This window comes from Scatophagus argus, chromosome 20 (genome assembly GCF_020382885.2).
Source record: "Scatophagus argus isolate fScaArg1 chromosome 20, fScaArg1.pri, whole genome shotgun sequence".
NCBI lineage: Eukaryota > Metazoa > Chordata > Actinopteri > Scatophagidae > Scatophagus > Scatophagus argus.
In genome coordinates this window covers 19,868,383-19,892,934 of record NC_058512.1, presented here as the reverse complement: position 1 = coordinate 19,892,934, position 24,552 = coordinate 19,868,383, and the positions used below count along the sequence as shown (strand labels likewise).

The window sequence follows — 24,552 nt, the reverse complement described above, 5'->3', positions numbered from 1 at the left end:
CACAAACCCCCACCAACGCAATCTGACTAAACGTGGCTGCTGCTACGTTCAATTCAGAGTCTTTTAACAGTCCCTCGGACGAACGGGCTCCTCGTCCGGAACGACTTCGTGTCCCGTGCAGGCTACTGCCGCACAAGGAGGAAGAAGAGAGACAGGAGCGCAGCCACCTGCCAGCTTAAATAGGGAGAACCACCCGTACCGTAGGGAGAACCACCCCGCCGATAGTCGGTGCACAGAAGAATGACAGGCAGATGTCAACAGTAGACATTGTGCAATATAATTGTGACATCATGCAAGCAACAGAGGTTTTTGACTCAAGTGTTCTTGACAGAATTCAAGTTTGTTTTGTTAAAGTATAAAACAGCATACCTAAGACAGCCCAGACCCAGAACCAGAAACATTTTAAAATGTTTCTTTTAAGAACCACATCTCATATATAAAGTCATGTCACATAACTTAAAGTGCAACATTTGGAGTAGAATTCTAAACTGTTCTCTAAAAGCTATTTTCTCAGCCTAAACTTTCCTCTGTGCTGTATTTTTTTTCTTTTTTTTTAAAAAAAAGCCCTTCCATTGCTTATAAAAGTAGCACTATGGCTCTCTGTCAACCTGGCTACAGTGCTGAAGAGAAACCTGAGATTATGCTTGTTATCCTCAATTGATTTCGAGTAATAGGCTGCTCTGGCAGTCCGAAGGGCTTTCCTATATAATCTAAGATTGTCTTGCCAGATTGAGCAAGATTCAATAAGTTTGGAGGAACGCCATTTCCTCTCAAGTTGCTGTGCATTTTGTTTTAAATTGCAAATTTCTGTATTATACCAGGGTGCAAGTCTCTTTTGCTTAATGCTTTTCTTTTTTTAGCGGGGCAACAGAGTCTATTGTCGTCCATAATGAGCTTGCAGCACTGTCCACAAAATGGTCAGTTTGAGAGGGATTGTTGCGATAGTATCATAGTATCATATCGGGATATGATACTGAAGTAAATGACAATAGAACTGCTTCTTTAAATTTAGCCACAGCACTATCAGATAGGTATCTAGAGTAGGAGTTTTTACTTGGTGGTATGAAGTCAAATAGTACAAATTCAGAAGTTGTTAAACAATGGTCAGACAGAAGAGGATTTTGTTCAAAGACTATTAAATGTTCTACTTCAATGCCATATGTCAGAACAAGGTCAAGAGTGTGATTGAAGCAGTGAGTGGGTTTATATACACACTGACAGAAGCCGATTGAATGTAATAGAGATAAATGCTGCGCAAAGGCTATCATTACTATCATCCACGTGGATGTTGAAATTGCCCATAATAATTACTTTATTAGTCTTAAGGACAAGACTCGATAGGACCTCAGAAATTCAGAGTATGGGAGCCGGGAGAGCGGTACACTACGACAATAAAAATTGGTTGTACTGTTTTCAGGTAGGGTGTGAGAGAGTAAGAATAAGGCTTTAGAATGAATGGTAGTTGACTTTGGGCTTTGGACTGAATGATAGGTTTGGCTGCAACTCCACCTCCTCAGCCGGTGTCTCGAGGAATGTGAGTATTATTATGACTGGGGGGAGCAGATTCATTTAAGCTGACATATTCTTCTGGCCGAAGCCAGGTTTCAGTTAAACAAAATATCTATATTATAGTCCAATATTAACTCATTTACTAGTACAGCTTTAGAATAGAGAGATCTAACATTTAACATTTATTTAATTCATTTAAGTGGTCGAGGGACAGACAGTCTCTATGGGATATTGGGTGGGTAACTGTAATGGATGCGCCAGAGAGGCGTGTAGGACTGCAACTCTGCTTCCTGGTCTCAACTGTGGGTTGTCATGGTTTTGGTTTAATAAGAAACTGAGTCAGATTTCTAGATATGAGAGCTGCTCCATCCAAAGTGGGATGAATGCCATCTCTCCTAATGAGACCAGGTCTTCCCCAAAAGGTCTGCCAATTATCAATTAATACAACGAGCAACCGCTCATATCCCTCAGATCAGTCACTTTTTTTCAGACATGGGGGAATTTGCTTCTTTTTTCACAAAATCGAGCAAGAGAACCACAGTGCTTTTTGAGGTGGTGGCGCATCGACTTCCAAGTGCATCGTCAACACGTTGGAACTTCAACAGTCGTGCTGTTAACACAGTGTACGAGCACAAGGATGATTGTGATGTGTTTTCAGACCATCTGGAACAGAGAAGCATTTGATGGCCCTACGAAGAGAGAAGCCGTGAGAATGCTGGAAGATGAAGCTTTTTGTTTTTTCTAGCATTGTTTCACAAGATCATGCCGCATGTAGTCATGCTATGTAACCAGCTGCAGAAGAGAAACATTGATGCCGTCCACATCACAGGAGCCACCCAGACATTCAATAACAGCATGCAGGCTATCAGGTAGGCTAAATACATTATTATTATTATTATTATTATTATTATTAATAATAATAATAATCTTTACCGTATTTTATACAGTGAACAAAGCTCAAAACTTAAGCAGTTTGGCAAAGGATCAAAAGGCCAGCCCAGTAGCTATATTAATATGTGTCACGCCTTGTGTTTAAGTTATGCTTTGTCTTTTGGTTTTTTGGTCTCATGTCATGTTTCATGTTCGTCTTGTCATGCATTTCCATGTATCGGGTTCTAGGTTTTTGTCATGTCCTGTTTTATTTTGAAAGCGTCACTTCATTTGTGTGTCTCTTTTTCATGTAGCTTTGCTTTTGGTTATCCTGACTGCTTTCTCCTTCTGTAATGTGTTGCACCTGTGTCTTATTGTCTTGTCTACTTAGTCCTCGTCTTCCTCGTCACTCTTTGTCGGATTAGTTTCAAGCCAGGTTTATCCTGTTTCACCTTGCCAAGATTTTGCCACAGTTTTTGTTGATCCTTAGCCACAGTAAGTATGTGCTCTTTGAGAGACTTTTGTTCATTTTGGATTCCCGCCTACCAGTCTTTTTGCGACTCTGCATCGGGGTTCAGCCCTCTGCGTCAGCGACGCTCCGTGACAATAGGTAGTGTAGTATAAATATTAATTCTCTCAGCATAGATTCTGTGTAGCCTTAAATGTTTATCATCTTATTCAAACAATGAATTTATCTGTGATGTTCAGATGAAATATAATTGCCAGTAATTATACCACAGCCTTGGGTTTGGTTAATATATCCCTAGCCAGTTTTCAGAACTTACTCACGAAACTCCTGTATTGAATCAGGGAGGCTGTTCCTAATCTGGTGGAGGATGAGGAGTACAGAAGACCTGTTCAGGAGCCACCCACAAAGAAACTGAGGACATTGGAAGAAGGCATGCAACACCGTTTGGCACTGGAGGTGAGCACTTGCTGTTCTGTTCTGATTTGAATCAGATCGTCAAATCAAATCTCATGAAGACACTGGCCGTTTGATATACTGGTCCTGACTGAAATGTATATTGTCATATTATGATATGAATAATTACAGTAAGCTATACTGGTTCATTACACACTACAGACTAGCTCTTCAGAATATTGATCATGGTGAGACATATAAAGACCTAATTCTTACCCTTTTTAAAAATTATATAACATTGCATAGGTATGTGACACAATTATGAGCTATGCCAAGGAGAGGTTTTCATTCACCAAACACCTCATCGGCACCACTCTGTTGCAAGGAGACTTGTTCCAGCAACACAGCATAAAGTTCCCTGATTCAGCTCTGGAAACCATGGTGGAAGCCTATCCCTCACTGGACGAGGCCAGACTTAAAACAGAACTGTCCTTGATCTATGAAAACAAAGTGTTCCAGTGGTGCAGTGGTGCACTGGCTCTCTATCTGAGACTGTAAGTCTTCTAAACATGCTCATCACCACACCGTTGACAACAGAGTTAGAGAGGTGCTTCTCTACTTTAAACAGGATAAAGACTGTCCTTGGAAACACCACAGCACAAAATCGGCTCAATGCTCTGGCTATGCTCTCCATAGAGAAAAACGAGATAGAGATGTTCCTGATTTCAACACCAGGGTCCATTGAGAAATTTGCTGCTCAGAAAGATGGTCGAGCAAAGTTCTTGTACAAATAATAACTCTCCGCCCCATTCACTTCATCTTCTCTCTCTCTCTCACACACACACGCATGCACACTGTTGCTTTGTGTATGTTCAGTTGATATCATAGCTGTAAGCTTGAGTATTGTATTGTTTTTGATACTGTTCCTTTCGAAAGCATACATGTAGCCTATAGATGTGAATTGTTAATATACTTTATCTGTGATTTTGAAAAGGAAATTAAATTATTATTGTAGAACTGAAGTCATTTTCCGACTGTTCATTTGAATGCTTATACTGTAGTAGCCAGGGAAATCTATCGGCACATCAGCCCCACCAAGAATTTTTGTCACCAGCCGCCACTGCCCGGAACGTGAATAAGCTAGCTACAGAGAACAAGCTACAGTTCCGACCCTGTAACTGTAGCCCTTCATGAATAAGCCCACATTTCGTGATCACCATTGTACCCAGGGAAAAGTAAAACATAGACCAGGGGTCGGCAACGCGCGGCTCTGGAGCCGCATGCGGCTCTTCAGCGCCTCCCTAGTGGCTCTCTGGAGCTTTTTCAAAAATGTATGAAAATGGAAAGAAATAGGGGGGAATATATATTTTGTTTTAATATGGTTTCTGTAGGAGGACAAACATGACACAAACATTCTTAACGTTTTCCAGTGCTGTAAAAAATGTTTATAATAAATATTACATTTCAACATTTCTGTCAACGACGATGTGCGTTTCACGTTTCAGCGCGGCGCGGTGCCACGCAGGTGGCTGTTGTAAACAAACCGGCGGGTGTGTCATGGGCCATGGATCCCAAAGAGGAAAAGCGAAAGATAGCTGATGAGAACAGAGGATTTAAGGAAGAATGGACATCTGCTTTCATTGCCGATGCGGAAGGATTGCCTGCATGTTTGCTTTGTAATGAGAAGTTGTCAAATAACAAAAAGAGTAATTTGGAAAGACATTTCCAGGGAAGGCATGCTAAATTTGCAGCAGACCACCCAGTTGGGAGTGAGAGAAAAAGTGTGATTTACTTCTGGAGAAATTAGAGGAGCGCAAAGATAGATTTAAGAAGTGGATTGCATCTCCAAACTCCACTTCTGCTGCTAGTTTTGTTGCAACCCGGGAGATAATAACGCGTGGAAAACCGTTCACAGACAGTGAGTACATGAAGGATTCATTCATCAAATTGGTGATTTTGGTAAGCTAATATACACTTACAGCCTGTGTTCCCTTCATACAAGGCTTATATAAGGCTTTTAATTTTTTGCGGCTCCAGACAGATTTGTTTTTTGTTTTTTTTGGTCCAATATGGCTCTTTGAACATTTTGGGTTGCCGACCCCTGACATAGACCTACCTCCAAGTCATAAATTCTTAGGATCTCTCGCAACGCCTCTGCTAAGGCAAGACAAGTAGTTGGTGTGCACTGGTTAAGCTCACTGTTAAACTGGTTGCAGATTCACATTTGTAATCCGATGGAACTCAGCAAACACCTGCACAAATACAAATACATTAGTGTAAAAATAATGTAGAGTTGACAAATATTTTTTCTTACAGGAAATGTTAAACATCAATTACTTTTATTTACTACAATTAATTAAAGAACACTACCTGTGACTGCATTCGTAAGGCCAGCCAATTCTCCAAGAAGTTCCTGACCTATGGACTTCTTGAATAGGGCTCAAAAGGGCACATGATCTCAGAATGCACCGCCATTTTTGCGGGCTGTTTTCTTCATTTAGCATTAGATACAGCGCTGCGAGAGAGAGAGACACACCATGAACAAATGGACCGTGCAAAACAGAAAGGCAGAAAGGACAAAAAACAGAAAGAACCGTACCGAGACAAGCTGGACCCTGTTCCACAGGCTTGGTACCTCGAAAAAATTAGTAAAATTGGTGGGATCGATCCATATGAGCACGTGCTATATGATATTTATCTGGGTTTGCGCATTGTATTTTCATTTGTCACCTCCTTTGCAGTGTTATATATCTGTTTGCACACAGTCTTTTGCTGTTGGCACCTTATTTGCACTGTTACTAGAACTTTAACAGTGTCACTGCTATGCACAAGAATGTTTGTAATAAACTGAAAAGACTTTCAAACAAGCGGTGTTCAGACATTATTGCTTGAGTAAATGGCATGGTCTCACAGAGGACTTCTTATGGCTCAATTAAAATAGTTGGAATATAGTTTCATATCTTGCTACTGAACTACAATATTTCTTATCACCATCAGGCATAATTTTATTAACTTTCTTTGTAAAGTGTAGGCCTGGTGTTTCTCACCATATGCGTAAGTAACAGGTGAGGAGATTTTCTCGTGCCTGACATATCAATGACATGTTCAGGATACATAGAAATAATCAAGGAAAATTAACAGCCATTCATTTTATTTTCAGAAAAACACCACCAACACCAGTCTGAAAATGCCGTGAACACAACAGGTGTCGGGTGATTGCGTTGAAAGTGATGCTTGGTCATCTCATGGCTGCTCTCCACACCATTCGGCATCTCCTTGTTAGCTCACAGATCCGAGGTCCTGGGCTTTGCTTCACTCTCCGCTACGTCATACTTTCGAGCCCTACAATGTGTTGGCAGCATAGGGCAAAGGTTGTGTGCATGAGCTTTTCTATCAGCATCTGGTTTCTCGCAGTCTTTTCAATCTCTTGTATTTGTACTCTCATTTCCTCCAAAGTCATCTGATTCTCTCCCCTGGGAAAGTTGGGCAGGTAATTCACCTCAGCTTTTCTGGCTCTTTTGATTTTAGAATGGGGGTAATCATTGTCAGGGTTGCATCAGCTCCTCCTGCCTGCATTGATGGAGACCTCCACACACCCTGATCTGGCCATCTTGGTTCGAGAACTTTAAGGCAACCTTCTGTTATAATTGGCCTTTACTGTGTACACTTTAGATTTGTATTTTTCTACTTAGAATTGTCTTTTCTTACTGAACTCATGTAACCTACTGTGTCTCCGTGGATGTACCACAAGATCCTTGCTAATCTTTCTACGTCTGTTACAGTATAAACACCTCAATAACAACATCCACACGTTTGATATCACATTTTCAAGAATTGCAAGTGAACAGTGAAGTGCTCCTTCCTACACTGAGGGTGTAGCAGTCTGCCGCTGAAGGAGCTGCTCAGAGCCTCCACTGTCTGATGCAGAGGATGACAGGGGTTGTCCATGATGGATGTCAGCTTGGCTAACATCCTCCTCTCACCCACCTCCTCCATGGAGTCTAGTGGGCAGCCCAGGACAGAGCTGACCCTCCTGACCAGCTTATTTAGTCTCTTCCTGTTCCGGTCCGTGCTGCCCGGTCCCCAACAGACCACAGCGTAGTAAATGGCTACCACAGAGTCATAAAATGTCCTTGTGTTATGTGACCAGTCCAGTTTATGGTTGAGGTAGACACCCAGATACTTTAAACTGTCCACCATCTCAATGTCCGAGCCCTGGATGTTCACTGGTGTATGATATAATGTCCTTCTCCGGAAATCAATAACCATCTCGTTTGTTTTACTGGTGTTTAAGCACAGGTGGTTGCACTCACACCAGTCCACAAAGTCCACGATGACTGACCTGTACTTCGTCTCATTCCCCTCAGACACACAGCCAACAACGGTTAAGTCGTCGGAGAACTTCTGGAGGTGACATCTGCTGGTGTTGTAGGTGAAGTCCGAGGTGTAGAGGGTGAAGAGGAAAGGTGAGCGCACTGTTCCCTGGGGGGGGCTGTGCTGCAGACCACCACCTCAGACACACAGACCAAAAATGGTAAATGGTTAGTTTGATTGTCACTGAGAATCATCTTTGAAAAACAGTTATTAGCTTTATCCCTTAGATGAGCTGCAATTTCAGTGTAATAATATGAACCGTTTTGGTGTTGGAGGGTTCTTCCTTCCGTTTTGTATGCAGAGAGAGACAATTTGTCATTGAGCTCTGATAAAGCATGGACAGTCAAAGTCAAATTGAAAGTTCATAAGATCACAGGTGTTCAATGTAATATGATGCGTTTCCAGCGAAGAAAGACAATATGGTTATCATAAGCAACTTCCTACTTCTCAATTCAGACAAAACCGAAGTTATTGTTCTGGGCCCCGAACACCTTAGAAATAACTTATGCAGTGATATTGCATTGATAGATGGCTTAGCCGTGGCCTCAAGCTCCACTGTAAGAAATCTAGGAGTTATCTTTGACCAGGACATGTCCTTTAACTCGCACATTGCAAATATTTCAAAGACTGCATTCTTTCACCTCCGAAATATCGCAAAGATTAGGCACATCCTGAGTCAGAAAGATGCAGAAAAATTAGTCCATGCATTCATTACATCTAGACTGGATTACTGTAACTCCCTTCTATCAGGCTGCCCCAGTAAATCCATAAAAACTCTCCAGCTAATCCAGAACGCTGCAGCACGACTACTGACAAGAACCAGCATGAGAGACCATATTTCTCCTGTTCTGGCTTCTCTACATTGGCTACCTGTAAAATTCAGGATAGATTTTAAAATTCTCCTCCTCACTTATAAAGCCCTGAACGGTCAGGCACCATCCTATCTTAAAGAGTTAATAGTACCCTATTATCCCACCAGAACTTTGCGTTCCCAAAATGCAGGGCTACTTGTGGTTCCTAGAGTCCTCAAAAGTAGACTGGGAACCAGAGCCTTTAGTTATCAAGCTCCTCTGCTATGGAACCATCTTCCGGTTTCGGTCCGGGAGGCGGACACCCTCTCTATATTTAAGAGTAGACTAAAAACTTTCCTCTTTGATAAAGCTTATAGTTAGGGCTGGCCTAGGCCGGCCCCTAGTTATGCTGCTATAGGCTTAGACTGCCGGGGGCCCTCCCATGACGCACTGAGCTCTTTCTTCCTCTCCCTCTCCTTCTGCACACATTCATGTCCCATTAATGCATATTACTAACTCAACTTCTTCCCTGGAGTCCCTGTGCTTTCTTGTCCCGCAGATTCCTAGCGATCATGACTGGACCTCCTGCTGCGGTCCTGCTGTCGTCCTGCTCAAAACCTACTGCAATTACTACTGTTTAGTCATAATCTGATTTAAATCTGTTAAGACTCAGTACAGCTACTACCATTATTGTCACTACCATTGTTATCAAAATCACCATAATACCTTCTGTATACTTCATTGTCATTATCATTATCTACATTTCGATACTTCTGGTATTATTACTGCTGCTATGCATCTCTGCTTGTGTGCTCCTTCTCTCACGCCCCACCCCCTCTGCCTCTCTCCCTTGCTCTCTCTGTCGCTCTCCTGCTCTCTCTCTCTCTCTCTCTCTCTCTCTCTCTCTCTCTCAACCCAACCGGTCAAGGCAGATGGCCGCCCATCTTGAGCCGGGGTCTGCTCCGAGGTTTCTGCCTTCTAAAAGGCAGTTTTTCCTCGCCACTGTCGCCAAGTGCTTGCTCAAGGGGGAATGTTGGGCTCTCTCTATTTTACAATTTAATTAAAGAGTTTGGTCTAGACCTGCTCTAATTGGAAAGTGTCATGAGATAACTTTTGTTGTGAATTGGCGCTATATAAATAAACTGAATTGAATTGAATTGAATAAGGAGAATCTGTTCAATTCTATAAAACTGAGGCAATCCTCCCTCCCATCCCACAGACACAAACATTTCCACAACATAATTAGTTCCATCAACACTATAAATGCTATAAATCATGCTGCTATCTGTCATGTGTTCAACATGTGACTTTGCAACATCAGGAAGCCCAGATACCATCACAGATGAGACGCTTGATGTCTGCTGGTGAGGTTTGAAGAATGATGGGGCACAGAGATAGTATGCCACCATGTGTCGATGTCTGTTTGCTAGCATTTTTAAAACATTCTTGAAGTTTTGTGTGTCATGTACTACATGCTTGAAAAAGCAGTGTTTTCCCTCAAATCTCATTGTCCACAAGTGGACAAGAGGTCCAAAACAAGCATGAGGTCAAGGTAATGGTCAATGTAGTGATGTTTTGGTCTGAGAGGGAAGTCAGGAAAAACCTCAGCATGTGTCTTCATCTGCAAAAGCTGGATGGATGGATTCATCTGTAAAGACTGAGCAAAGCACCAATTCTACTATCTCTTTTAAGTCCATGAGTACAGTTTGTGTTCCATCTTGCTCTGGAACTTCACTACCAATAATCAAAAAACTTTGTAAAACTGCTTAATGCATGAACTGCAAGGTTATCAGCCACCACACAAGATTGTGCCCTTTACTGTCTTACCAATGGCCCCAATAAATATACCGTCTTGCTAAAGAGTATGGATATCTCATAACAGAGGACCGAGAACTCTTTCAAAGCCAAACCTCTGAACATCTGACACTTTACACAATGAGTTTAAAATTCTCCTCCTCACATATAAAGTCATAAAATCAACTAATCAAACTGTCATTCACTTGACTCACCACCTGGTCACAGTGAGTATCTAATCCCAAAGGGATTAAAAAACAAGTTATTATTGCTGTCATTTCAACCAATTTAACTTGACACGCTTTCTTACACCTTTCAGAGCCAGCAGTAACTTTTTCTGCAGTTTAATTTATATTGTATGCATTGGTTTCATTAATAAGCACATTGATTTGCATATGTGTATGTTTCCTGTTAAAAAGATTAAGAATCACTTTATTGGCAATATATATATATTTTTACATACACACACTGAATTTGTCTTCTGCATTTGACCCATCCTTAGTTGAACACACACATGCAACACCCAGCAAATTACATGCAGTTAAACACACAGAAGCAGTGGGCTGCATCAAGCACTTGGGGAGCAAATTGGGGCTTAAGTGCCTTGCTCAAGGGCACATCAGCCAGCTAATGGAGGGGGAGAGCATTTTTCGCATTAATCACTCCACCACACCCAAATCAATGTCATATTCGTATGAATAAAATAACATTAAATATTTGGTATTTAACCTTATACATGCACAGTATGTATATAATACATACAATTATACAGTACTTATACATTATCAATTAATTTAAGATAAGAACTTTATTGATCCCGCAGGAAATTGTTGTGCCAGGGTTGCAATACAAAGAGGCAAACAAAAGTATCAAGTAATCACACAAAAAATAAAATAACTGAGTAATATAAAAAGAAATAACAGAATATAGATAATGGCAGATAAGGTGCAGAATGGAATGGATAAGGTGCAGATACAATCTTAAAGTGTTGATAGTAGTGCGGGATAAATTATTATTGTCCTATGGGCAAAAGGGATGAGTTGAAGAGTTTGATAGCCACAGGGAGGAAGGACTTCCTGTGGCGTTCTGTGGAGCAGCTTGGTGGTCTCAGTCTACGACTGAAGGTGCTGCGGTAGGATTCCAGTGTGGCATGCAGGGGGTGTGACTTCTTGTTGATGATGAGCAGTTTCCTCAGCATCCTCTGCTCAGACACCTGTGCCAGAGACTGCAGTTCCACTCTCAGGACAGAGCCAGCTCTCCTGATGAGCTTATCAAGCCTGTTGGCATCAGCTGTCTTCGCCCTGCTGCCCCAGCACACCACAGTGTAGAAGATGACACTGGAAATTTTACATTATTATTAAAATGTGGAGATGAACCAGAGAGTGACACTGAATAAAAAAAAAAAAAAAAAAAAAAAAAAAAAGACTACCCCACGAACCAGAATGCAGCTCCCCGTTTTGGGTCACCACACTGAATAGACCTGAAACTGACAAAACCCATGAAAATGCATAGAATCCAGTGCCCTCTTAAGTTTTTGTTACGATTGCTACTCCACAAAATCAGGACTCAAAAGCACAACTCTGGTTGTTTGGGTCTCAAACAAACACGGTTTATTAGCAAAAGGGGTTCAGTACACAATAGTCAGTCCACTCAAAAAAAAAAAAAAAAAAAACAAATCCAAAGGGCAAGGCAAAGGAGAAGAAACAAACAGGTAAAAATCCAAAAACTAGATAAACAGATCACTAGGAGTTAGAAGACTGCTTGAACGTTTGACACTGAGGTACAAAGACAAACTGGCACAGAGAGAAGGAGAAGCACACACTAAATACACAAGTTTCACAATAAAATGGGAAGAATGAAATATCTCAGCCATTTTAGGCCAAGTTCGAAGGCACCTGTTCACCTTGACCTTTTGACCTCTCAAATCTAAATGGCCATAACTCTAGAATGCAAATGGTCAGCAACATGGGTTGCAAGAGCTATCAAGTGTTTTTGATAGCGCTTGATGAGCTATCTTGCAGCACCCTGTTTTGGGTCACCTCCCTGAATAGACCTGAAACTGACAAAAGCCATGAAAAGCCATGCAATCCTATGCCCTCTGATGTTTAGGGGACCACCTTCCTGCTATATGTTGTCAATAGAAGACCTAGGAACCCACTACCAACATTGACTGATGAACGATTGACAGACATAAATATGTAGAAGAAGTTGAAGCCAAAGTATTAATTAATCAAGTAAATGAAATGAAATCGTCAGAATGGGTCAGCGTCGCTGACGCAGAGAAATAGCTGAACCCCGATGCAGAGTCAAAGGAGCAGACAGGTAGGCAGGCAGGCGGAGGTCCAAGCAATAGTCTTTAATTAATAATAATAAAAAAACAACTCAAAAAGCACACTCTTACTGTATCTACTATGGCAACAAGAACTACGCTTCTTACTGATGTCCACAACCTTTTTATTGTCTTTCGTCGTGGTTAAGGAACACCGTGAAAACTGGAACAAGAACATATTTCCATGTACATCATTTTCTATTATTCTCTTTCACACAAGTACATGGATTTCAGTATTTAAAAATGATTACCGTGTACGCCTGGTTAGCCAGTAGTAGACAGTCATCTCTTTCTCAATTCCCGCTCACAACTTCCGGCTTAAGCTACACAGGAAGTGACCTTTTCACAATAAAACTAAATATTTCCGCAAGATCCCACAACAATCATGGATCATAATTCAGGATGTTTCACCACAATCTATGTAAACAAATAAACAATCAGAACTGAAATGTGATGATTGCACCTTAACTTCTGGCATTGCCATGGTAACATAGCCATATTGCGAGCGTCAGCTACACTTACCGTGGCAGAATAACCACAAAAAACTGTGGCTAAATCTCCAGTCAAAAAGCATGGCAAAGCAAAACAAGGCATAGAAAAGGATTCCTGGCATGACATGGAAAAAAAAAAACCACAGACACTCTGACAAAGGTGACTGGGAAGACAAGGACTAAATAGACTTGACAACGAGACACAGGTGACACACATCAGGAGGGAAAAAGCCATCAGGAAAACTAAAAGCAAAGCTACAAGAAAACAGAACACACAGGGGAAGTGACGCTTTTCAAAATAAAACAGGACATGACAAAAACCTTGAACATAACACATGGAAACACATGACAAGTCAACATGAAACATGGCACATGGACTGAAATCAAAAGACAAAGCATAACCAAAAACACCAGGCATGAGAGAACACCGCCCCCCCCCCTTAAGGGACAGATCCCAGATGTCCCTAAACAGAAAAACCAGTACATAACCAGGCTGGGCGGGTGGAGGGGGACCAAAAAGGAGGGAACAACCAAAGAGCAATAAACCGGTCTGAAACCTCGGGGGGGCGACCCCAGTTCAACACCCAGGTGGGGCTTGACGCGTCAGGGGGTCTGCCCAAATGCTGGGCCAGGACACAACGTGAGGCCTCAGGCGGTCTTCCTGAATGCTGGACGTGGAGATCTGGCGACTTGACGTGAAGACCTGACGAGACGTGGAGACCTGACGATCTGACGTGGAGACCTGGCGAGACGTGAAGACCTGGCGACCTGACGTGGAGACCTGACGAGACGTGGAGACTTGACGAGACATGGCGACCTGGAGACCTGACGAGGAGACCTGGTGAGATGGGGCGTGAAGGCAGGCAGACCCAGCCCGGAGACGGTGAGCTGCGGTCCGTCTGCTGCGCCATAAAGACCTGGCAAGGCTTGGGGTGCTGGCAGACCCAGAGCTGGAACAGTGGGCTGCGGTCCATCAGCTGAAGCATGGAGCCCTGGCGTAGCTTGGGGTGCTGGCGGACCCAGACCTGGGACAGTGGGCTGCGGTCCATCAGCTGAAGCATGGAGCCCTGGCGTAGCTTGGGGTGCAGGCGGACCCAGACCTGGAACAGTGGGCTGGAGATATACATCACTTAAGCGGCACAACTGTCAACTTGGCACATTTAATATCTGATCACAGAACAAGGACAATTATTGAAAAGGGTGAAAATCGAAATTACTCTCATCATGTTGAGAGCTGTAGATGTGGAAAAGGCGATTTGTTTAGCTCTGGTAGCGCCAGTTCGGTGACCATTATGTCATATATGCGACTGCCAGGTGTATAGGTTTCCATTTATACCTTTATTCCGTGGTGCACGCATGTAATTTTACCACATTTCGTGTCAGTACCACGTAATGCAGTGTCAACAATCTGCGCGTATGTCACGTATTTCTGTGAGACCAGGTTGCCTTTTGAGTAAATGGAGCATAATTTTTTGTTAAAAAATGGAAGTTGTGGAATTTGAAAATGTTTAAGCTCCAAATGCTGTCTTGGTTCACGGTTTAACAAATAGTCCTACGGTCAATGAAGTTTTTAACTTCCTGAAATAGTTTGGACCTGTGGAACGGTCAAAAAGCTAGAGAGACATCCCTTGCCTCTTGACAGAGCTTGCACTGAGAACCCTGGAGATGCCGATAAACAGTTCTGTCATGGCTGCTGGGATAGCCCATTGATAACTTGTTTCCAGCTTGAAACTTGAAAGAATGCTCCTCCCGCTTTTGCTGAGCTTCTTCTGCACACTGAAGAGGATAAGTAGGCTAACAAAGCATAAAGAATGAAACAGCATCTTGGGATAACAAATACAAGAGCCCTTTCACATCTGCAGACCACATATCTGCTTGGCATGGATACCTCTGACACCATGCCAGAAAGGCATCAAAAGAAGGCAAGAAACAGAAGCAAAAGACAAAAAATGAACCAGAAACAAAGGAAATCAAACAAATCACAGTCAGGATACCCAAACATAAGCCATGATACTGTTTGAGATCTGGTGGGGATGGCCACATTGCGTCTGCAGCTGCAGCTGCAGTAATGAACCAAATTCAGAGCATATGGCAGCAAAGAGGAGAATATCCAAAGAAAAGCACCATGTGTGGGAAAGCCAGCACAATACCCCCGATATGTCTGATTTAAACTAGCTCCTGCTTCTCTTGAGGGACGAACAGAAGTTAGGGATGAAAAAAGCTAAAAAAGCTAAGAAGGCTATTAACTTAAAGGCTCGTGCTCATCACAACTGGAAGGTACCTGGTCGATATGGGGGAAGAAATGCACAGCGAGAGTAACTGTTGAAGGAGTGAACTATACTTGCCTCCTTGATACCTTGATACGGGCTCTCAAGTCACAACCATTGCCATGGCCTTCTACAAGGAACGTACCATCAAGCCAATCTCTGATCTTCTGGAAGCTTACAGAGCAAATGGCCCAACTGTCCCTTATCTGTGCTGTGTGGAGACCAGTATAAAGTTCCCTAAGGACTGAGCCAGAGATACCCACCTTGGCTCTAATTGTTCCTGATCTTCATTCAGATAGTGCCATTCCAATGCTAATAGGCACAAACAATCTTGACTTCTTATATAAGCAGTAGTGTGAGAACCCCTCACTGAACAGAAATCTCTTACTCATGGCTATCAGCAGATCCTAAAAATACTTGAGATCAGAAAGAAACAAGCTGAAGTGGAAAAGTAGGTCTAGTGAAACTCAAAGGCCAAATCCAAGAGGTTCCTGGACCCTGCAAAGTCCCCGTGCTACTAAATGAAACAAGTCATGATATTACACTACCTACCAACTGCGTAATTGCAGAGTTAGTTGTCCCTGACTGTGGCATTCTCAATCCCAAGACAGCGGAGAAAAATGATGAAAAGATCTCTGTTAACTGCTCCGCTCAGCAGCAGCCCACAGACTCAAAACCTTTTCTAAAATTTCACTTTGGTGCATCAATACTTTCTGAAGAGTGCAACCAGAAGATCATTCAAAAGCTAAACAGCTTTCCTAACATCTTCTCTCATCCCGGCCTTGATTTTGCCTATGCAACTAAGATCCAGCATCACATCAATCTCAAAGTTAATCAGTGTGAAGGTCCCTAATTCAGAGGCCTCTCCCACAGATACCATTACTGGTATTAATTCTGTCTCAGGATTAGAAAGGGTCACAGCAGTGTCAGTGTTCAGTGTGGTGGTGACCTGACCTTTCTTCATCTTCATCTTGTTTAAAGCCCAGACTTGTCAAGAAGACTTTAGATTGCCCAGCTAACCTATTAGAGTGTTTGACTGGGGGATGGGGAGTAAAGGGTTTAATTGGTGACATGGCGGCTTTCTGTCACACGGTTAGGAAGTGTGAGTTTTGTGATCAATATCCCCATCTTAAAATGTATTATATCTGACAAATTGGATGCCAAAAGACATATTGTAAGTATGACTGAGGGATATAAAATATTTTTGTGTAAATATAGTTTAGGCCAGCTGAAAAGACTGGAGCAAACCTTATTTTTTAATTTTATTAATTTCTCAATATTGGATACATTTGAAATAATTTAACAATGATCTCTCTGATTTTGTTTTGCACTTCCAAATTTTCCTCCCATTCCAGCAGTGTTACTCCACTATTAGAATGAAGTTTTGTATTGTATGCAATTTTTTTAACCTTTATTTGTGAATGTTAGATAGAATAAGACCAAAGGATCAAAAGAAAGTTTAGTAGCAGCCATCTTGATTACTCTAGCTTGTTATCACAGCAGATATTTTGACTTCTAATAGTAGGAAAAGCTCAGGTATTAGTAAAGACATTAACCATGACTCCATTCTTTTTAAGAGTCCCAGAAAGCCATGGAAGTGTGATAGTGAAACAGTTTGAGCAATACCTTCATTCACTGTATTATTTATACCTGTGCTATTTCTGTCAAAGTATGTCTCTTATGTCCATTTTCATAAAGGGTATTTATTTAGGAATTTATCAATTGCCATCATACAAAATTTGGTAAACAGAAAAACCTAACTTTAACAAAATATTTGAAGGGAAACCCCACCACCACCACCACCACCAAAACTATGCACACACACCGTCTAATACTATACTAATCAATACCAAACTGTTCCTCTAATATACAGAGCGGTATATATGTCCTCCTTTTATAAATGCACACATACATATAATACATACATATGTATATATATATGTGTATATATATATATATATGCACATGCACACACACACTGTTATTGACTTATTCATTATCATTATCATCTGTGTTTTTATGTTATTACATTAATGAATGCAGATATTTGAGAAGGGTAGAACACAATGGCTGCATCCTCTTGGGATGGATTATATGTCTGCTTCTTCCTCATGACAAAAAACACACCCTTTTAGGATCAGCATAATCAATGGGGAGTGGTGCTGGAGGGGGTGGCTATAGCAGTTGGCCTGTCTGTGATTCGCTGACATGCGGTCTAATTGGATCAAGTAGGAACTTGCTTAGCTGCATGCTTTGTGCTGAGATTGGTAGCAGCCTGCAAAGAGAGCAGGGACACACCATCAGACAGGAAGAGAGACAGAAAGAAAGGCTGCCCTACTCACCAGTTCGAGAGAAAAGATAGAGAGAGAAGGGTTGAGAGAAGAAAAAGGGGAGTATCCCATCTTCTCTGCTGTGCTACTGCAGCACCCCCTTCATCCTCCCTCCCCCTCTCTCTCTTTCTATGATTCTGTTTCTCTCTCTCTTTCCCCTTACTCATCTATTTCTGTAGCTGTGCTGAGAGGAAGGGCACCTGCCGCTCCCTGATGATTCAGCCTTTCAGCTACTTGGAGATCCACAGGCAAGACAGCATGTCCGTCCTGCCATTGCAGTGCTTTGCTGTGCTGTCCTCTGCCCTACAGCTACTGCAGCTGCAGCCTTCGTGTCACATCAGCACTGCTTCTTCCGTACTCAGGTGAGTGAGTGCTACTATTCCACCATTGCTTACTATTAGACCACGTAGAATATTTAAGTAATCTGAATCTCTGGCTATCTTTTTTTTTTTTTTTGTCTGCAGCAAATTTGACAGTTCTATTTATACACTCATACTGTTTGTCCCGTGAGAAAGCGTGAGTAAGTGCACTCTTTTCCTTTATGTACAGAAGGCTGTCTATATACATCCCAGACTGTTAACAAGGTTCACTCTGAAGAACATCTTAACCTTCCTCTGAAATTCCAACTCTCAATCCAAGGCCTCAAGATGGAAACATGCTTGTGGAGACTGGTGGCAGACAGCCACTGTGTGATGCTCTGAGTTAATAGCTGAGTTGTTGGAAAGGATGACTGAGGGAATGGACGACTTCTCTGCAGGGCCAGCTCCCCCATCTGGATCAACCTCCCCCATCAGCTCTACTGTTGATACTGGACAAGTCCCTAAGGAGAAACCAGAGGAGACAGAGACAGCTGGTGAGACTGGGGAGGAGAGCGCAGAGGGAACTGCAGAGGGAGGTGGTGGTGGCGATCGGGAGCATTTAGGAGCTTTGGGAATTGTGGCCTTGCCAGGAACCTGCTGTGTGTGTATGGAAATGGAACAGATTAACAATTGCCTGCATTCTGAGAAAATCTGCATTCTACCCATCCTAGCCTGCTTGCTTAGCTTGGCCCTCTGCACAGCTGGACTCAAATGGGTCTTTGTGGATAAGATCTTTGAATATGAACCACCCACACACTTAGATCCTAAACGCATTGGACAGGACCCAGTTATCATATCAGTTGACCCCACAGTGGGATTAACTGTGTTGATTCCTCATTCGCCTCCATCTACAGTCTCCTTGACCACCACCAATGCCATTACTCCAGGCCATCCTGACGTTTTAGTAGAAGACAAATCTACAGGAAGGCCATACGTGCCACAGTCTCCACATGTGACTCAGTCTGACCCCTCTGTTACACTTAAATACAACGCTAAACATCCCACTATCTCAAGGCAGACTCCCCACCCTCAGACAACACAGGACATCATCATCTCAACAATCTGTAAGTACCTAAGATTTGTTCAGAGAAAGCACTGGGATTGGGCTCTTTTTCGGACAGGATGTTCTTTGTTTGAATAGTGGCCTCTAACATCACAGTATAATTATGGGCAGGGATACAAGCTGGAGTCCTGTTTAATTTTGGATTGTGATTTTCTAAAAAATGGTTTGAATGTTTTTTTCTACTTAATGATTGATTTCATAAATGCTGTGTACCAGGAAGTGTCTTCTTTCAGGAGTTCAGCTGAAAGCAGACACGTTGTTACTTGCAGAGTGTTGCACAAAGCCCCATGACTAAGCCTCTGAAATGCTGCTGTACAGATAGGTGTGCAGGCAACAAAGATAAAGGATAAAATATCACTTCTAACACTCCCCACTCTTTAAGTATTAATGATCCTTTCGATTATACCACAGTGATTTAGACACTCATAATTTAAAACATGTCATTGAGGTTTTATTTTGAATGTCTTAGGGCAGGCAGCATACAATATAGAAGATCCCTACATGGTGTGAAAGTACATTTCCAGTCATATGAAAAAGTGAAAATCAATAAATAATGTGGGACACTAACTGAAGCTCCAGGCTGTGGTACAGGGAGATTTCCTGCTTTCTGCCCGTGCTCCATTTCAAGGTCAGAGCCTGCTGGAGGCTAATTGATGCCCCCTCCATTCCTCTGCTGCAGGGAAAAACAACCCACTCATACTGTCTGCCAGTGGCTCGCCACCATGACGTTTCCGTTTTAGTCACATCACTGTGATTTTTTTTACTCTGTGTCTGCATTCTAATCTATGATAATGTCAAATATCCTACATATATATATATAAGTATTGGGGCACCTGACCATTACACCAACAGGGGATTTAATGACATCTCATTCTACATACATAGATAGCTTTGCAGTTATAACAGCTTCCAATCTGCTGGGAAGACTTTCCACAAGATTTTGTTGTTTCTTGGCAAAAATTTTTGCCACATGCAGTAGAACAATAGTGAGGTCAGGCACTGATGCTGGATGGATGAAAAGGCCTCCATCCCAGCTCATCCAGACAGTGTTCATTGGGGTTGAGGTCAGGGCTCTGTGTAGGCCATTCAGGTTCTTCCTCACCAAACTCATCCAACCATGTTTTAATGTATCTGCACTGGAGCAGTCAGTATGGAATAGAAGAGGGCCTTCCCCCAAAATGTTGCCACAAAGTAGGAAGTAGCATTGTTTAAAATTAATTGCTTTAAACTATTTTAACTACACATTTGGCAAATGCTTGGTACTAGTTACCTGTATAAACATAACAAAACAAACAAAAAGTTCTGAAATCTGCAAACAAAAATGTAACAAATGTAGAATTGTAGTCATATTACAGAAAATGAATATAAAATATTAATAATACAGTCCAAGATGTGTCAATAGAACACCACTGCACTGTGATACACTGTACTGTGTTCCCTGGAAGGAAGAGGGGAGAGAGATGGAATCCACACACATCAGAGAAGTGCTGAAAACATGTGGCTATCCAGATTATGCCTTTGTCAAATCAGCTAGGAGACATGGAAAACAACCACAAACTTCAACCAGTGATGATCAGAACAGACGAATAAACATTGTTGTTCACTATGTGGCATGGTTGTCTGAGAAACTTTCTGCCACCTATAGGTGGTTTATTTAACACCCCTTCCCTCATGTTACCCTAAAGACTGACATGACGGCAGAAGGTGTCAAAGACCTTTGGGACCACCCTCAAGGTGACAACCCCACTAGAGGTTAAATACCTGGGACTCTCCACCAGTATTAGAACTGAAGAAGCCTTTTGGATGATAGATGAAATGTCTTCAACAACCTAAAAGAAATCAGGTTGCCTTCACTTCTAGCATCTTAACTACCATAGCCTGGATGACGGAGAACCTACATAACCAAATACACACCTCAAACCATGACATTCTGACTTTGGGTATAATTTGAAAGGCCACTTCCAGAAGACCTGAGGGTTCTAGGGGGTTCATAAGATAAAAGTAAGTCTCATAAATAAGTAGGACCAAGATCATTAAGAGGTTTATAAGCCAATAAAAGGATCTCAAAATAACTTCTCAAGCAAACAGGTAGCCAGTGCAGATACTTTAAAAAAGAGGTAATGTGTGTTTGCTTTGTGGTCTGGTCACAAAAGGGGAGTTTCTTCATACTGAGACCAGGAAGCAGAGCATGTCAGTAGTCAATCCTGCAGGTAATAAAATCATATGGTGTCTTTGTACTGGCTTGAGACAGAAATGGTCATATTCTATGTTCTTCAGGTGATAAAACATGATTTTAGTTATGTTTCTATTGTTGTTGTATGTTTCTATCTATCTATTCTATTTTTTAGTGGGACCACTTTGTCAAGGGTTGACTTTAGTTGACTGTTAAAATTAATCACAATAAAATCATAGTGGAAAAGTAAAATGTCTTGTCATGTTAGTAGTACGACAGCGTTTCCTAATAGTTTGTTCCGGGATATCCTGCTGTATTAAACCATTGACAGAGAAATGATAAGACAAGTCTACATGCAACAATAGCTCCACAGAAGGAAAGTAAAATGTCTGCAGGAGGGTCACATAAAAGATCAATAAAATTTGCTGTCACTTTCGTAATCAGATAGCATTTTCTAATAGTCCGTTTTGGAATATACTGCTGTATTAAACCATTGACAATAAAGAAGACACAGAAATGATGAGACAAGACTACATCCACAACCAATATGACAAAGTCTAAAATGTGTCCTTTGTTATGAGTATAAAATTCATACAGTTAAGCAAATTTAAAGTTCTCAGGCAAAAGAGTTTGGCCGTCCACATTTGAGTTAAAATCAAATCAAATAATTATTCTATTGTAGTTGGTGTTGGTAATTGAGAGTAATTCAGATAAATCTGAAATATCAACATCGTTTGGATGTAGTATCGGAATGTGGCTAAAAACTAGACAGTGATGGTCAAAAGATGTGTAATCAGTAAATGTAATGTCTTTAAAATCTAGTGCAGCAGAGAGGATGGTGGTCACCCTGTTATGAGGGTTGATGCTGTAACCGGCAGAAGGAGGTGAGGTGGGGTGCGTAGCCGACTCTCTGGTTATTTCTTTCGTTAACCCTTTTCTGTGAAACAACCAAGATGGAGTTATGTGCCAGGCCTTTGGCTGCTGGTTGCCACTGAAGGCATAAAAGTGTTTCAAAGCGACTTCAAAACAAACAGTAGAGCCAGTATATACTGTCAGAATATACTTAAGATAGAATTCCACAGTCACTTTTTATCAGCAACGCTGATGGGCAATACTTTTATTTTTTCACAATAAAGCCTTGTGAAACAGATGCAGGAAGTGATGAATTATAAATAAATAAATGAAAATTAAGATGATGTTTTTTCCAAGGTTTTTTTTAACTTAAGTAGAACCGGAAGGTTAGATGGCAAAAATATTTTTCGAAATGTAAAGTTCAGTGTTTAATTTTATTTAGGCAAACATCGTATGTGTGGTTATATTGGACATAAATGTTGATGTTTTCATTTGTAACACATATACAAATGGCTGCTTTTTGACTCAGTTTAGGTTGGATTTTGTCATGGTGACCACAAAATGTGAACATATTTGATTCACATTTAGATTTTGTCAAAATCATTTTTCACCTTCACAGAAGTGACCGCTCTGCAAAGACCCTGAAGAACCTGTTTTTGAATATGATTTATCAACAAATAGTTTTAAAGGGAAACAAATTGGTTGTTTATATGACACAAATAAATGTCACACAGTGCAGTCAGGGACATGTCAAATCTTTTCATTAGCCTGTTGATAAGACATATGATAAGACATGCAGGTAAGGTGAATTGGAGACTTTAAATTGCCTGTAGGTGTGAATGTGAGAGTGAATTAGAATTAGGCATAAAGTAGAATTACTACCATAGTATAGTTTTATGGTTTAAAGTTGAATATCTTTCTTAAGTCTCTCTGAGCTTTATTCTCTTACTGTCCAACTGCCATAGGCCAGATGAGAGTTCTGAGCTGATAATAATACAGATAATGTTGTATTCATCTGAGTTACCTTCAGTTAGTGTATGTTCTCAAATATACAGTCTCTATTTACTTAAGATCCCTAGTTGTGCTATTGATGTGTGTAGCTATATATTGGTTGAAATATGTATATACAGATATGAACAGATTTTTCTGTGGAGCTTCTGATATTTTTTGCATTGGGTTTCCATTAAAGTTCATTGAGCGAAACACAGTCTCACTACAGCTGCCATTTCAGATCCAATTTTAAAAACTACAGATGCTGAGGAGTATTTGAAACAGTAGGATTGAATCCTGGGATGTTTTCTACATACTTAGCAAGCATGCATTGAAAATGAAATGAAAACTCTTGCTATGCCTATTATACTTTGTGTTCTCTGCAGCTGCCACCAGCACCACTACCACCACCACAGGCAAGACCTCCAGTCATGTGACACGCTGCAGTGACAGCCAGAGGAACTACTGTGTTAATGGAGGGGAATGCTTCACCCTTGAAATCATGCCAGGCAGCACAAAGTTTCTCTGCAGGTATGACATGGACAGAAAGTTATAGTGGTATTGGGGAGTCCACAAAGAATATAATTTACCAATTAAAACTTGGGCATTGGGTATGATTTTAGCCTTTGATTATTATGCAATCCATAGTGTATACTGTATATAGCATACACAAGTGTGATGCTGAAACTCAAAGTTTTCAGTGCACATGCACCAAGAATGGACCACAGTGGAGTAAGCAGCCAAACTTATACAGCAGTAAAACTTGTGGAATAAAAAATATTTGAAAATTCACATACTCTGAACATTTTGAGGGAGAAAGAATAGGTGCCATATGAGCTACTGAATTAAAACACCAAACCATGACAACATGCAGAAAAACCCAGAAAAAATACATTTTGGTACAATTTGAGAAGTTTCTGAGTTTACTTAAATGTACTTAAGTGTACTTAAATGCACAATGAAATCCCTGTCGGTGCCCATACAAAGTGATTTTTTTAAAACAACAAAAACATAAAACAATGTTTTATTGTACAAGAAAAAGTAAAAGAATGCAATATATTTCTGTGTTAGAAATAAGATACATTAGTTGTGTGTGGAGTGCTAGAGTGGACATAGCACAGAACACAGGATGCAATTCAATTTGTTTAATTTGTATGCATGAGATAAGTGTAAAGTGCAGAGCCAATACAACAGATTAGCTTTTTATCTATTAAATTTCCGATTTCAGTCAAACATAGAGTCTATAACTCTGGTTGTGTCTGTTTTTCTCGTTTTGTTTCTAAAACATACAGCTAGGGATCTATAGATTAGGTTTTTTTTTATACCCACAAAAATATGGGCTAGTCAACCAACTGACACCAACCTCAACAGCAAACCACCATCTTTATGCATTATATAGCACAGCTGTCAGAACTGAGGACAGAGACAAGACTGAGTGCTGTATCACTCTCCAGGGTGCTGATCCCAGTTCTGGGAGCAGTCCAGATTGCTTTATTTC

At 41.2% G+C, this 24,552-nt stretch overlaps 1 protein-coding gene across 4 annotated transcripts in view; it reads left to right on the top strand.

Annotated features, from left to right (window-relative positions):
- The first annotated feature begins 17,441 nt into the window (after window positions 1-17,441).
- The window catches only part of nrg1 (neuregulin 1), a 33,807-nt gene continuing 26,696 nt past the window's right edge, over window positions 17,442-24,552 (top strand). The window contains exons 1-3 of one of the 4 annotated variants that reach the window (XM_046375143.1): window positions 17,442-17,979; window positions 18,167-19,040; window positions 23,441-23,585. In XM_046375143.1, the coding sequence (XP_046231099.1) occupies window positions 18,344-19,040; window positions 23,441-23,585 (842 nt within the window). In that variant the 5' untranslated portion in view covers window positions 17,442-17,979; window positions 18,167-18,343. The remainder of the gene's footprint in view (window positions 17,980-18,166; window positions 19,041-23,440; window positions 23,586-24,552) is intronic. The other 3 variants (XM_046375145.1, XM_046375141.1, XM_046375142.1) reach the window with 3 other exon arrangements.